This window comes from Notolepis coatsorum (assembly GCF_963971535.1).
Source record: "Notolepis coatsorum genome assembly, chromosome: 14".
NCBI classification, from domain to species: Eukaryota; Metazoa; Chordata; class Actinopteri; order Aulopiformes; family Paralepididae; genus Notolepis; species Notolepis coatsorum.
The window spans coordinates 83654891-83670623 of NC_140178.1; the positions used below are offsets into that span (position 1 = coordinate 83654891).

General features: G+C 43.0%; 1 protein-coding gene across 1 annotated transcript; it reads right to left on the reverse strand.

Moving 5' to 3' along the window:
• Positions 1–4995: 4995 nt before the first annotated feature.
• On the reverse strand, positions 4996–7382 carry ier2a (immediate early response 2a). The gene has a single exon (XM_084329587.1). The coding sequence runs from the start codon at positions 7270–7272 to the stop codon at positions 6742–6744; it is 531 nt and encodes a 176-aa protein (XP_084185713.1). The 5' UTR covers positions 7273–7382; the 3' UTR covers positions 4996–6741.
• Positions 7383–15733: the final 8351 nt, after the last annotated feature.

A 15733-nucleotide genomic window follows, 5' to 3' on the forward strand; every position in this document is an offset into this window, starting at 1 on the left:
TAGACCATAGATACTAGCACATAGACCATAGATAATAGCACATAGACCATAGATATTAGCACATAGACCATACTAGCACATAGACCCAGGAAAGTTGTTGAGTTCAACTACACTTGCTGAACAATGTAGTTGGAAAAGTAAACACATATTGCATATTTGGGGTGTGGAAGCCTTCATCGGACACACACACACACACACAAAATTTGGCCTAGTTTGATGCCATGTAATTATATCTGAGCAGTAATTTTGAGATTGATGGTAATCATAAGGCATACTGACCAATGTGATAAATAATACAAGACTTGGGAAGCTGACTTGTTAGAACTCCAAATGATCAATGTCTAATATAATTTTTTTGAGCAATGGGAAATGTTTTGGCTCCCGTGCTTTAAAGGTAGAATCTGTAATTTTATAGGGACGTTTAAATGGCGATGTGACCGGGCCACTGGTCCTGGGTCAGTGCTAGCACTAATAAAAGGAGGACTTGTCAGTGAAGTCGTTGAATGGTGAAAAATCATAATTTGTGGTCCCTCCCTTCATTCATATCAAGGATAGAGAACAGAAGAAGGCATGTGAATTTAACTTGCCACAGAGCTTCAAGGTAGAATCTGTAACGTGAATTGAACTTGTCACGAAGCTTCAAGGTAGAATCTGTCATGTGAATTGAATTTGTCACAAAGCTTCAAGGTAGAATCTGTCATGTGAATTGAACTTGTCACAGAGCTTCAAGGTAGAATCTGTCATGTGAATTGAACTTGTCACACAGAGCCTCAAGGTAGAATGTAATTCCGTCACACATTGACGTCTAGGCAAAAGAGCCCCTCTTGGTATTGCACTTTGTTTACTTATTTTTGGTATGGAGTCTGTGTTGGAGTTGAGTGTGGGATATAGGGAAGGGGTTGCTATTGCTAGCCACACCCCAGGCTCTGCCGAGAGAGGTCTGGGGAAATGCACAGTATAATAAGTTACAATAGCTATATATAGCCAATATAGTAACTTATTATACTGTGAATTTATCCAGGCCTCTCTTGGCAGAGCCTGGGGTGTGGCTAGCAATAGCAACCCCTTCCCTATCCCCCACTCAACTCCAACACAGACTTCAGACCGAAAGAAAAGATGTAAACACAATGCAATACCAAAAGGGGCACCTTTGCCTAGACGTTATTGTGGCATTACATATTTTACCTTGAAGCTATGTGTGACAAGTTCAATTCACATTACATATTTTACCTTGAAGCTCTGTGTGACAAGTTAAATTCACATTACATATTTTACCTTGAAGCTCTGTGACAAGTTCAATTCACATGCCTTCTCTTCTGTTCTCTTTCCTTGATATGAATGAAGAGAGAGACCACAAATGATGTATTTTCGCCTGACAAGTCCTCTTTGTATTAGCGCTAGCACTGACACAGGATCAGTGGCCCAGTCACATCGCCATGGAAACGTCCCCTCGACCCTGGAGGAAAAGCTGGTCCCGGAGCAGTACTGCTAAACTCGGTAGCATACAACTTTAAGTATGCAGACCCTGTTGTGCAGTGTGTGTGTGTATGAGAGACAGATAGAGAAAGTGTTAGAGAGCATATCATTCTGTTTTGAGAGTATGAGTTGTGTGTGTAACGTGTATGCCATGTGTATTTTCACCGGCATGTGGAGATGGTTCCGGCTGCCACACGCCAATGTACACTGAAATACTGCTCGGGTTTCAGCCAGAAGAATTAGCAGCACAATCAATGGGCCTCACGCCACATGCCCCTCCACACACACACACACACACACACTACATGCCCACACACATAGATACCACCCCCACTCCCCACATTCCTGCCTCTTTCCTGCTGCTAACCCAGTTCTCTGCACTCAGTGCACTTCCTCGCCATGAGCAGTATTTACATTCCTCATGCTTGCGGTTGGGGTCGCACACGGAGCGCCGTGCAGAGGTGGAAAGTCTTAACCTGTTCCACACGAGGTGAAAATCCGCCTAAAATATATACCTAGGTAAATGGAATATTGCTCCACTTCTACAAGGGCTATTTGCATTATTCTTGGTATCTAGGTACATCTATGGACCTCAGGGAATGTATTCACAGTGTCAGAAATATTGTGTCTATTACTAGGCTTGCTTAAATTGTGATGAAACAAAGGAGAATATGAATTATGATTTTTCTTTGCATCTTTGACAGTGAATAACACCATGATAATAATGACCAAACTTAAAAAAAACTGCCGCTGAGCTCGTTCAGTATACCCTCTTGAAATCATGTGTACAAAAAGTCTAAGGAAATTAATAAAGGGAAGATGATTAAACCGAAGGTTCTGTAGATACAGTACTGAATTCTCCCATCCGGACCAATGCAATTTGAAATATTATTATAGAATATAGAATAATAATGCTTATTTTTTTAACCTTTATTTAACCAGGAAGTCCCATTGAGATACAAGATCTCTTTTGCAAGGGAGACCTGGCCAAGATGACAGCAATAACATTTGCAATATATCAGACAGCAATAAAATGTGCGATACATCACACAAGAACTCCCCACAGTGCAACCGTTTTGAAACTAATTTCAGATCTAATTGTTCCTACATGCTAACAATAGGGAGGAGAAACTAACTGCGTTTCAATATTTGTCAAAAACGTTACCTTTTGTGGCTTATTATCGCGAATCATAACAGTTATTGATATGATTCATTCAGAACGCTGAACTTTGAAACCCCACAGTATCTGACAGGAAGTGTAGTTCGGAAAAATTCCAACGCTGGTCGACAGCTATGCACGCGTCTATTCGAATCCTAACGCATTTATGATTCCACGTTCGCGTTTTGCGCTCTGATTGGCCACTGATGTTTCTGGTCGCACCAATCGTGTGACGGCAAGTTCTTTCGCCGGTTAAGCTTAGGCACTCTTTCGAAGTTGGTTAAGGTTAGAGTTTGTCTTAGAGCAGGGCGATAGAACACCAGCCCTGATTCCAAACTCTAACCTTAACCAACTTCGAAAGAGTCGCCTAATCTTAACCAGTGATAAACTAGGCGTTGGGTAGTTTGCTGCTGGTCGAGGCGGAAATGGGCACGTCACGCGATTGGGCGCACATGTCACATGACCAGAAACGTCAGTGGCCAATCAGATCGCACCAGAAACGGCAGTGGCCAATCAGATTCGCAAAACGCAAACGTGGAAGCATAAATGCGTAAGGATTCGAATAGACGCACCCCCTCTACAAAATGGCTGCAAAAAGACTACAATTCCCATGGCTAAAAATTTCCATTTCCGTTTCCGTCTTGCAAAAGACTTCAGAAAATCGAAAACTTAAAACTATCTAATGGCACTTTTAACCTATTGCTAAACTAACGTATTGATGATAATATACATTCTACATGCTTTTGTGACATGTTAGTGATGTTTACTTGAAAACGTTTGATTAAAAATGTTTGGGTCGGTACCGACCCCGTGGGGTGGAACACTAATCACCATTACACTAGTAAAGCCACATTTCAGTAAAGCCACAATCTTTATTTAAAACATTTTTAGATATGAGTACAAACAATTAAAAACTGTGGACATTACCCTCCATAGCAGCTTGTTTGAACTAAATACCATGCCAAAATTAGTAATTAGTTCATTGGTAGGTACCTAAATAATATTACTGTGCCCCCTAAAGTAAAGTATTACCCGTAATATTGAATGAACCCTGAAGCCTGTTTTGAAATTATTTGGACAACCCATGTATTTTCAGTGGTAACATCAATCGCTTGTAGTGTAAATGTGACGCCCATCACCTAAGACTTCTTCTACTCTCTTTAAATACCATGTAAACAACTGTCCTCTTTGCCATCTGCAGATAATTAGGTTTGAAAACATTGTTCATCTGGAAAGTAAAAATGTACTTCTATTGACCATATTCACACGGTGGCCATTTTTCTCTTTTGTAATGCTCAGGTTTGGATTCCTTTCCATCCTGTTCCCAACAGAAAATATGGTCAATACTTCTCCATCGGAGCGATTCAAATGGGAATGATGTGGTCACAGGAATTGTTCTGACCTCAATTTAGAGTCACCAGCCAGAAAACATTGGGAGACTCCGGCCTGGACCTTGCCTATTACACGCCTCCAACTAATGTACCTCTGCAGTCACATCTCACCCAAAGCATGCAATTACAGTGATTCGTAGTGTTTTGTCGACTCAAATCGCCCCCACTATAGGAAATTCTGTACGCGGCAGATGTTAAAAACGTACCTAACAAAAAACAACATACACAACTATCATTATAATCATGTATGAGTCATTATTCAATCATAACCATTACAACATGTTATTCAACCAAAGAGTCACATCTGAGGGACACGTGGCAGAGTTCTTGTGTTTTATAATATATCCCTCTGCCTGTTCTGTACACATTCAGCAAACCACTTCCCGGAATGGAGGAAGCGGTGACCAAAAGCTTGGAGAGAGTGGGCTTGTGACCCGAATGTCGCTGGTTCAACCCTCTGACAGGGGAGTCGTAGCAGGGGGAAGTGAATCTCTTCCCTCAACACCCTGCCAGTGAAGTGGCCTTGAGCAAAGCACTTAACCCCCACCTGCTTCAGTGGAGCTGTGCAGTACTATGATTGTGAAGCTTGGGTGTTGGTGAAAAAGAAGATACATGCTGCTCAGCGAATCTGCCCTGGGTAAGAAGGTAACAAAATACTGTAACAACATTTTTTTAAAGACATTTGTTGTTAGTATAGTAATACTAATATATATATATATATTTAGACAAGATATTAGTACAGCCCATAACCAAAACTGAGCTAGGCTAACGCATAAAAAAACAGAACCCACTTTTTTGAGAGTATACAAACCAAGGCTCAGTTTAGACATCTCATCACAAGATCATCTTAACCCATTGGCTTACAAAGCAACCAGAGATTAACGGAGCTCTAAAATATTTTACTCTTGGTAGAAGTGATCTTACATCAACACAATTTTATTCAACTTGAAATAAGAGTGTTTGTCTAAAATGGTAGAGTAAATGAGTAGCTCACAAAAAGAAAACACCCCAATATCTTTGTTTCCCCCGAAAATAAACCAGTCGCTATTTTGGGACATGGTCCATGCAAATAATGTGATTTAGTCCAGAATTGTCTAATACACCATCAATGACATAGCTTATTGAAGTCACTATTCTTGTGTAAAATAAAATAATTTTATATATATCCACTCAAGTAGTTCTGTAAAATTATATAAGTTTACAAGTTCTGCATTTGCATTACTCAAAACATGCACTCAAGTAGGCTACACTAGAGGGCAAAGAGGATCCTAGTGCAGGATGTTATACCTTTCAGAAACAATGCCCAAATAGACAGTGTACATAAAACACGTTGTTTAGTGACCTGATCTTTACACTTAGCAACTACATCTCAGGGATGTTCCAGCCCCGCCCAGTCTGTCTTAGCCAGATGTTGAGTATAGTGTCCTTCTGCCATTTCAAAGAGGGACAGACACTTCCTGAATGTTAAACATTGCACCTCCTGGCCACTTCCCCTTTCTCACTTCCTGATTTGTTTATTTAGGCCATTTATTGAGAATTTCCAGATCAATTCACACACAACCATGGCAGCTTCTATTCACTGTCCTTTGTTGTAAACCAGGCCCTTTTTGGCTGGTTAGCTTAGCTAGAGTAAAGGGCAAACAAATAACCTTATTGTAGCAGCAGTGCATTCCCAATGACTTTATGGGTTTCCTCTAATGACTTTATGAGGCTGTGATATCCTGGTTTGTCACCTCTTTCACAAATGAAGGTGGGAGGTAGGATGTGTGTGGGTAAGGGTGCTCTTGCTCACCCAAATCAGTTCCCTGGTTTCCCCGAAAACAGCAATGTCTCATCCCCAGGGTGACTCACTCACTGGCTCAGTGTCTCTCTAGTCACAAGGCAAGGCACTCTACATCCGCCACACACAGCCCATACTCGCACCACAAAAAACAACAATACAGAACAAAGTTATCTTTTTGTAGAAAAACGTTTAATAAATACTGAGGTAGTGGGGCTGTATCACCCTTGGAATGACATTTCAAAGTTGTCTTATTTCAGTGTAGAAAATTAATATTTCTCATACATGTTGCTTTGTAGCTTTAAGTTACAGTCTAGAGTAAAACAGTCATGAAATTGTCACAAGATGGAAGAATTCTTCGCCGTCGGCCTGTGGTCATTGTCTTGTGTGTACTGACTGCCACATCAGGGATGGGCAGCCAGCCAATAGACCACTGCACTTCCGCGTTACATGCAGCTCGTGAGGGGGAGGGGAGCGCGTGAATGAATGTTGATTAGAGCCTTGACATGGAGCCTCCCCCCCCCCGGGCTCAAAATACCGGAAGTGTTGCGGTGGTCTATGGAAGACCAAAGAAAACGCCCCGCCCCCCCCAATGGCGGAATGCCAGCGGCAGAGAAAAACTAGTTCCGTTCCGCTTTAAGCCACGGTGGAGGGAAGGAAGCCTGCCAGCTCAAATTAGGTCACACCGTGATAGCTCCGCTTTTCTATGGCGGCCAGCTCGCTTTATGAGTTCTCGAAACTGTCCCGACTCGCCCAGAGAGTCGTGTTCGAGGAGAGTGGCGACTTCTCTCCCAGCCCGCCGGCTCGCTGCGTGTCCTCTCGGTGCCGCACCGCCTCCTCCAGCTCCGGAGGCCCAGGTCCCGGTCGGGTCCCGGTCATTGAGTGGAGAATGTTAGGCGATATTATTATTTTTTCAAATAAGTCCAGTTGTCGATTCAAAAGGCTACAATGGCACATGACACGGGCACCGGGTTCGGGCGGGCTCCCACCATGCCGCCACAGTTTACAGAGTAACTCAAAACAGAGTTCAAAACAAGTTGCTGAAGTCCTTTCCCTTCCATCTTCGCCTTCTTACAGGGCAGGAAGTCCGGCTCCGCGGCCGCCTTGCCCCGTCTCTTCCTCGAGTGGCGGTGGAGGAGGCTCGGCGCCGGGCCTCTGTTCTCCTTGTTGCCTCGACCCCCGAGGCCGGTGTCGCCGCCGCCGAGCAGCGTTTGCTGTCGTGAGTCACCGTGATCAGCGGACTCTCCGACGGTCTCCCGGGGGGGCTGTAGCGTGGCCGGACAGGGGGTGGGTTCAGCGGGCTGCTGCTCCGCCTGGGCCGCGTGGTAGATGTCCCGGGCGGACTTCATCACCAGGGTGAGCAGCAGGCTCCGGTGCAGACGGAGCCCCCCTCGCTGGGTGCGCGAGCTGTAGAGTTTCCCCAGAGCCACGACCATGATCCTCTTGGCCTCGGCACTGACATCCATGTTGTTGGTTTTTTTTTTTACAATGTTCTGTTATTGTACCCGTGGAGTAGATATATATTTTTGTTATGACACGTTTTCCTCGTTCAAATTGAGAAATGTGCCTTCTCGACTTCTACACGTTCACAGAACGGACGACCGGCGCACGGCGACTATTTATTACCTCGTTGACGTCATTGACTCGCCGTCACGTGACAGAGCACCGCCCCACGGAGCCCCGCCCCCACGGAGCTTCTCCTTTCTGATCATAGACATAAAACATAATGTCTGACGCGAATGTATAACTTGAGCACGCACCACAAAGTAGCCAGGCAACTGTTGCATACTGAGGTTTTAAAGTTATAGGCCAGTGGAAAGGCTATTGTACCATGCTGTGTTGTAGTAATACCATTGTTATTATAAAATGTTGTCTCATGACTTTGTTATTAAACCAAAACTACGGTGCATTTAGAAACTCTGACATTCTACTATTGGGCTATTATTTGACCAATAAAAGGATTAGGTACTGGTCCATTCAACACGTAATGTTATTGCACAATAAATATATTTGTATTTATTAATGCACTGATGCATTTGAAATTGCCATTGGCATTAGGTTTTCTTGTGACAAACCTTTTTTTATGCGGGCTGGTTCATAGCCTACTTTTCCGGACTAGCTTGTTATGTTTAGTATCCGAGAAACGGCGTTTACCCTAATCATAATCTCTGTACTCCTGTTTGTTTTGTAACCTCACCCTTCCCCCCCTAGGCTGTGTTGTTTCCTCTCGGAGGAAGGAAGGAGGAGGAGAGGGGAAGGGTGTTGGGGTTGATGGACAGATGCCCATATAAAGCACATCCTGCTCCCGTGGCGCGCGCAAAGGAAAACCCATGACGCGCGTGGGAGCCCTCGTTTCCTGTAACCATAAAAGCACTAGCAGGATTGCGTCAGTATGCACCGCTTCCCTGGGCCCATTTATGGGCAAAGAGAGCGCGCTGCAATAGTCATGTTAGCATAACGTGTCAGTGGAAAACACAAACGTGCATATAGATATAGCCTAGAGATGAGTAGGCCTATTCCATTCACCTTAAAATAGATAGTTCACGTTTAAAGCCCCAATCCAGAATTATATTGTAACCGTATTGAAGAGGTTGATTTGTAGAAAAGGCTTTTTGGAACTTCCTTAACTCAATGTAAAGAATATATAGGTCTAGTTTACTGTAGGGTTTACAAACATAAGCAAATGTAAACAAACCTGCAGCCTCAAAATACTGAAAATACAAGTAACATATTTGTCTATTGTCTAGTGTTCATCATTCTATCAAGAGCTCTGGTCTGCATCCCCTTAACAATTGTGTGTATTGAGCTGTAGTATTGTACCCATTCTGCAATCTGTTAATAAATGTTTCAATCAATCAAGTCCATGGGGAATATGTCCCTAAAAGATCACAGGTAGCACTTCCCAACAACTTCAAATGTTCCTTTCTTAATCCCCTTGGGGGAAAGCAGGAGTAATATCAGCGTGGGGGACGGGGGAGGGAGATACAGACTGGGAAAAAACAATCTGCAGACCACAGGATCCTTTTAATTAGCTCCTGCACATGTGCATTTAGTTTTTGATGAATCATTGAAATATATTAGGATATCAACCACTACATGTTTGCTGTATTTCACCAAGTGATCTCTAGTTTAGGTTACAGTTATAGGCATGAGCTTCTATAGTAAGGTTATGGTAAGGGTTAGGTTTATAAATATACATGCAGAAAGATGTGGAGAATTTGACAAGATTAGGCTATAAACCATCAAATCTTCACTGTATTAGAGCCTCATGAATAGATTATATGCCTCAGAAATCACATCTACTGATCAGGGAAGGTGCATATAAGATCAAGCTGATGAAAAATTACAGCTTTTCACAGCCTATTTACTTAGGGTGGCAATAATTCACGAGTATAAATTATTATGAAATAACTTTTCAAGGTTTGTTTGTGAGTAAGCCTGACATTTGTGGTATGGCTGCAAGGCATCCATAAAAGCTATCCAATCAAATATCCAACAAAATTTGAGTAAAAAAACAACACAGATCGGGGACAAATTAAAGAAAAAACCTGAATGGAGAAACATAACGAATACAGATGCTTCCATAAGGTGTACTGCATGATACAATTAAGCAATTAACATCCGGTCATGCTCTGTGGCGTGTATAAAAACGCTGAGCAGGCCCAGTTGACCATGATTTTGAATCAAGATGGCAAGAGTGACTTTGAAAGAAGGTTAATTTTTGGGGCACGGATAGCAGAAGCTTCAGTCACAAAGAAAGAACATTTCTATCCTGATGTGAGTTGTCTCTTCCAGAACAAGGGCACGATGACTCACTGAATGGTTTGATGAGTATGAAAATGATGTGAATCATATGACAGACTACAAAGGCACCTCCCTCAAACTGAACAGTGACATCTCCTTAGCAAATTATCTCAATTCCTTCTATGCGAGGTTTGAGGCTGTGAATAACAACACCAGCCTACAAACCACGGCAATGGGGGGGGGGGGGGGTCTGCTGATGGAGACTCAGTGTTCAGGGTAACAGAGCATGAGGTGAGGCGGACCTTTAAAAAAGTGAATATCAGGAAGGCAGCAGGACCAGACGGCATCCCCGGCCGCGTCCTAAAAGTCTGTGCCGACCAACTGGCCCCGGTATTCACTGACATCTTTAACCTGTCCTTGGAACAGGCTGTCATCCCCACCTGTCTGAAGAAGTCCACCATTATCCCTGTACCCAAAAAATCTACGCCCGCTTGCCTCAACGACTACCGCCCTGTAGCCCTCACCTCCATAGCCATGAAGTGCTTTGAGAAGCTAGTGAAGGGCTACATCTGTTCCTCCCTCCCCATCAACCTGGACCCCCTGCAATTTGCATATCGCCCCAACAGGTCCACGGAGGACGCCATAGCCCATGTGCTGCACACAGCAGCATCACACCTGGACAAGAGGCAGGGGAACTATGTGAGAATGCTGTTCATCGACTACAGCTCAGCATTCAATACCATAGTCCCCTCCAAACTCATAGCCAAGCTCAGGGACCTGGGCTTGAACTATGACCTCTGCCAGTGGGTCTTGGACTTCCTGACAGGCAGACCCCAGGTGGTAAGAGCAGGCAACTGCACCTCCTCATCCATCACGCTCAACATAGGGGCCCCCCAGGGCTGTGTTCTGAGCCCCCTCCTCTACTCCCTGTACACACATGACTGCGTGGCACAGCGGAACAACAACACAATCATCAAATTTGCTGATGACACAGTAGTGGTGGGCCTGATCTCTGCCAACGACGAGAGGGCCTACCTGGAAGAGGTAGAGAATCTGTCACAGTGGTGTCAGGAGAACTGCCTCTCCCTGAACGTCAGCAAAACAAAAGAGATGATTGTGGACTTCAGGAGGTCGGGGGTCAAGGACTACAGCCCCCTCAGCATCGACGGGGCACCGGTTGAGAGAGTGAACAGTTTCAAGTACCTCGGAGCCCACATATCCGAGGACTTGACATGGACCACACACATTGACAGTGTTGTGAAGAAGGCACGACAACGCCTCTACTTCCTCAGGCGCCTAAGGAAGTTCCAAGTCAGTCAGAAGATCCTTAGGAACTTCTACTCATGTACAATAGAGAGCATCCTGACTGGCAACATCACCTCCTGGTTTGGGAATAGCACTGCACAAGACCGTAGCAGACTACAAAGAGTGACACGTTCAGCCGAACACACAATTGGAGGGGGGCTTCCCACCCTCCAGAACATTTACAACAAGCGGTGCAGGGGGAAGGCTAAGAGAATCATCAAGGACTCCAGCCACCCGAACAACTGCCTCTTTGAACTGCTGCGGTCAGGCAAGCGATACCGGAGTCTTAAGGCGAGCACAGAAAGACTCAGAAGAAGCTTCTATCCCCAGGCCATCAGGCTGCTAAACGAACAATAAACACTATGCAACAACCATCAAATGCACACAGCACACACACCCACACACTCACTTAAACAAACAACACACTGCAGCACCCACTCTCCACACTTTAGATCACACAAACACACTTTATATTTATTGATAAAGGATTTGCACTACAACTCGTACACCTACTGTAAATTGTACCTAAATTGCACCTCATCCCATTTCTGCCTTGCACTATATAGTATTGTATATTAGTACACTGCATAGTATATTGTATATTATATGGTAACTCAGTTACGTTTATTCTGCATCGAACATTGTACATATGTCTATACTGAACACTGTGACCTCATTTTTTTACTTCTAATTTACATGCTATACTATGTTATTTTATTTCATACTTATCTTGTCTTGCACAGTCTCTGGAGCGTAACAGTAAGAAGCATTTTGTATAAAAGTATGACAACTATTAAAGAAACTTGAAACTTGCTATGGCCTTCACAGTCACCAGATCTCAACCCAATTGAACACCTATGGGATACTTTGGACTGATGTGTTAGACAGCTCTCTCCACCACCACCATCAAAACACCAAATGAGGGAATATCTTTTGGAAGAATGGTGTTCCGTGCCTCCAGTGATGTATATATTCTCTCCCCGCCGTATGCATATTTCTCTCCCACCCACCCACCCCCTCCAAATGTACAGTCTCCTCCCCACCGTATGTATATTTCTCTCCCACCCACCCACCCCCTCCTAATGTACAGTCCCCTCCCCATCATATGTATATACTCTGTCAGGATCTATGGGTAACAGTACTGTATATTTGAATACCGTTTATGTCACAAATGTATCAGTACTAAATACCTGTATGTCCCTATGCCATAAATGTCATGTATGTTGTGTATGTCATAAATGTCAATATGAATTGAAAATGGGGGACCCTGATGTAAACAAGACAAACGTCTTTCTCTGGTCTGCATCCCCTTAACAATTGTGTGTATTGAGCCGTACTGTATTGTACCCATTCTGCAATCTGTTAAATAAAGTTTTCATTCATTCATTCATTCATTCATTCAGTAGAGTTCCAGAGACTTGTAGAGTCTATGCCAAGGAGCACTGACGCTGTTCTGGAGGCTCTTGGTGGCCCAACACCTTACTAAAATACTTCATGCTGTTTTTTCCTTTAATGTGTCACTCTTCTGTATATCATCATCATCCTTTATTTATTCTCAAAATTACAATTGGGGTCACCCTCATTTTCAATGTCGTCGAGACTTTACAGACATTTCAATGCACACATTTCTACAATATAACAATAATAAATATGAATAACTATCTATATAGTACTCTTCAGACATGGACCGCAGTCCAGAGTGCCCCATAGAAATTAGTATACAATGAACATAGGCATAAAATCAGCACACAAATTGACAAAATAAAAATAGCATACATTTCAGACATAAGAACAGGTATAAAAGTAGTGCAATGTAAATGTGCATACTTAAGAATAGGCATAAAATAAGTACAATAGTACAATGTTGCTCGAAGGCATGTGAATCCCCCCAGAACAGTCAGTCCCCCAAACACCCCACACATCAATCCCTTGAAATTGACCTATTTCAAACCCGCTCTCTTTTCTTGACCCTCCAATCACAACTGTTGCTTCCCTCAGGCAAACTTTGTTTGTTTGAACAACATGTAGGCTTCCTTATTCAAACTAACAGACTGGAATTTAGGAATTTAAATTGAGAGGCTACAGTCCAATAAGTACAATCAACAAATAGAGTTATGGCATAGGAAAGACCAACAGACAATTTAGACTAATGTTAACATAATATGTCTTTATGATACCACTGTTGAAAACATTTTGAGATACATGTAAAGATTTCAACAAAAGCAGGCGAAAGAGTCCTGAGTCCTGCAGAATCATCGTAGTTCCAGGTTTGTCTTTTTTACTTCATATAATAATTGACAACTGATATACCCCCAAGTAAAGTAAATGTTGTATGAGCCAGGCCAAACCATTGAAAACATATTTGAAATGTAAAAAAAAAAAAATGCACATTATGAGGTTTTGACATTGAAAATTAGGAACCTTCTGGCCCATTTTAGAGCTTACACTATATGACTAAGGTACCCATGTACATGTCAAAATACTTCCCAAAGGTCAGTGAATACCACGACCACAACACCAGAGGAAGCTCAACAAATCATGTCAAACCCAGATTCGGCTCAAACAAGGGACTAAACACGTTTCGCAATTATGCCACATCAATGTGGAACGCCCTACCCAAAGCTGTAAAGGAATGTGAATCCCTACCCACATTCAAAACCGCTCTAAAAGAGCACCTACGGGAGGCTGCAATTCTAAACTGGCCACCGTAAATGTCCAAACCCCCCCACCCCCTCCTAATAGACAGTCTCCTCCCCACCGTACATGTATATTTCTCTCCCACCCACCCCCTCCTAATGTACAGTCTCCTCCCCCTGTATGTATATATTCTCTCCCCACCGTATGTATATTTCTCTCCCACCCACCCCCTCCTAATGTACAGTCTCCTCCCCATCGTATGTATATACTCTCTGGCAGGATCTATGGGTAACAGTACTGTATATTTGCATATCATATATGTCACAAATGTAACAGTACTATATACCTGTATGTCATGTATGTCCCTATGCCATAAATGTCATGATGTCATGTATGTCATAAATGTCACTATGAATTGAAAATGGGGGACCCTGATGTAAACAAGACAAACGTCTTTCTCTGGTCTGCATCCCCTTAACAATTGTATGTATTGAGCCGTACTGTATTGTACCCATTCTGCAATCTGTTAAATAAAGTTTTCATTCATTCAGTGTATGTATCGTTGGTCTCTTACCTCAGTGATTTATGCATCATCGGTCTATTTTCTATTTTACTTCATTTATTTTGTCCCCTTTCCCCATTACCCTTCGATTGGCCTTTTTGTTCTCTCGCCAGGCCATCGTTGTACATAATATTTTGTTCTTAATTTACCAGTCTGTTAAATAAAGGTTAATTAAAGCTCAAGACTGTACGTCAATCAGATCACTGCATGGTTTTGCCCTAAAGTTGCATGGTACTAGGCTAGCATTAGGCGTCTGTAAATGTGATATTCCTGTTGCTCCATTGAGCCCATTCCTAGTCAGATACCTTGAGGTGAAAGTTGAAGAGACCCCTTTGAAAATGGCCATACCATTTCTCCTGTCAATATTTAGCCCCTTTCCCAGTAAGCTAGCATGACATATTTGACACCTATGGATTCCTAATGATCTGTAGTTTCATATGATGTCACTAGCTTTGCTTAAAAAAGCCCTCTAGAGTGTGTGAAAGCCGGTGTCCTGAGACTTAATAGTTACCATGGTTTAATCAAATTCAAACCATGGTAGGGACCAAAGAATTAGGGAAATACAGTGATACTATTTTGGAATTACTGCAATACCTTTTTGTAAGGGATGGTAGTAGTGCGTCTTGGCTGAAGACAGAACATGGTCGTATTCTTGACATTTTCTGGTGGCCCAAGTAGATACCGAGGTCTATCCCTTATTGATGCCTCAAATGCTGATGGTAAGCAAATCAACTAATAGTTACGTGTGAAGTCATGTTGAACGCGAGTCTATACTGTGACAGAATATTTAAGAACTAAGTGGTTATGGAGTGGCTGTTGACATATATACAGCTCCTGACAGTATAGTAGCTGACCTGTGTGTGATACAGGCCGACTCACAACAGGAACCACCATTTATCTTCCCTACAGCTCATACCATGTTACCAGTCAAAATTATTTAAATTATTTTCTTTAAGTGGCAAATGTTCCTTTCATGCGGAACATTTCATAAAGAAAATCATAAAAAATAAATAAAAAGATTGATAACCAGATGAACCACACCACACTAAAAAAGAAAATACACAGAGAAATTGTTACAAACCTTTTATTAAGATATTCAGTTATTATTTTTTATCCATGTCAACCTTTTCTCTATTATTCTTTATTTATCTTTACAGTAGTTAATGTGCAATTACATTGGATAATGTTGGGTCACAGTTACAGGGCTTTCACAACGTTATTGGCACTTGGAACACGGAGAGAACAGGAGGAGCAGTACAGGCTGAGCAGTGACGCTACAGGGTTAACAGAGGGGCAGAGAGACATGGGCAGGACGATACAGAGGGCTAGGGGCAGAGAGACATGGGCAGGACGATACAGAGGGCTAGGGGCAGAGAGACATGGGCAGGATGCTACAGAGGGCTAAGGGCAAAGAGACATGGGCAGGACGCTACAGAGGGCTAGGGGCAGAGAGACATGGGCAGGACCAGTGGTGCGTTGGTGATTTCATACCTGGTTGCACTGTGTTTTAATGACGCCACGTGCACTCCTGGGCACGTGCGTGCGCTCCCACGCATGCACATAAATGTCCCCTCGCGTGCGCACAGAATAAAGACAATGCCTAATTGCCTCTAGGAATGGAATGTAACACATTTCATTCACAAGTTGTGTGAATGTATCCGAGGACGTATTTGAGCACA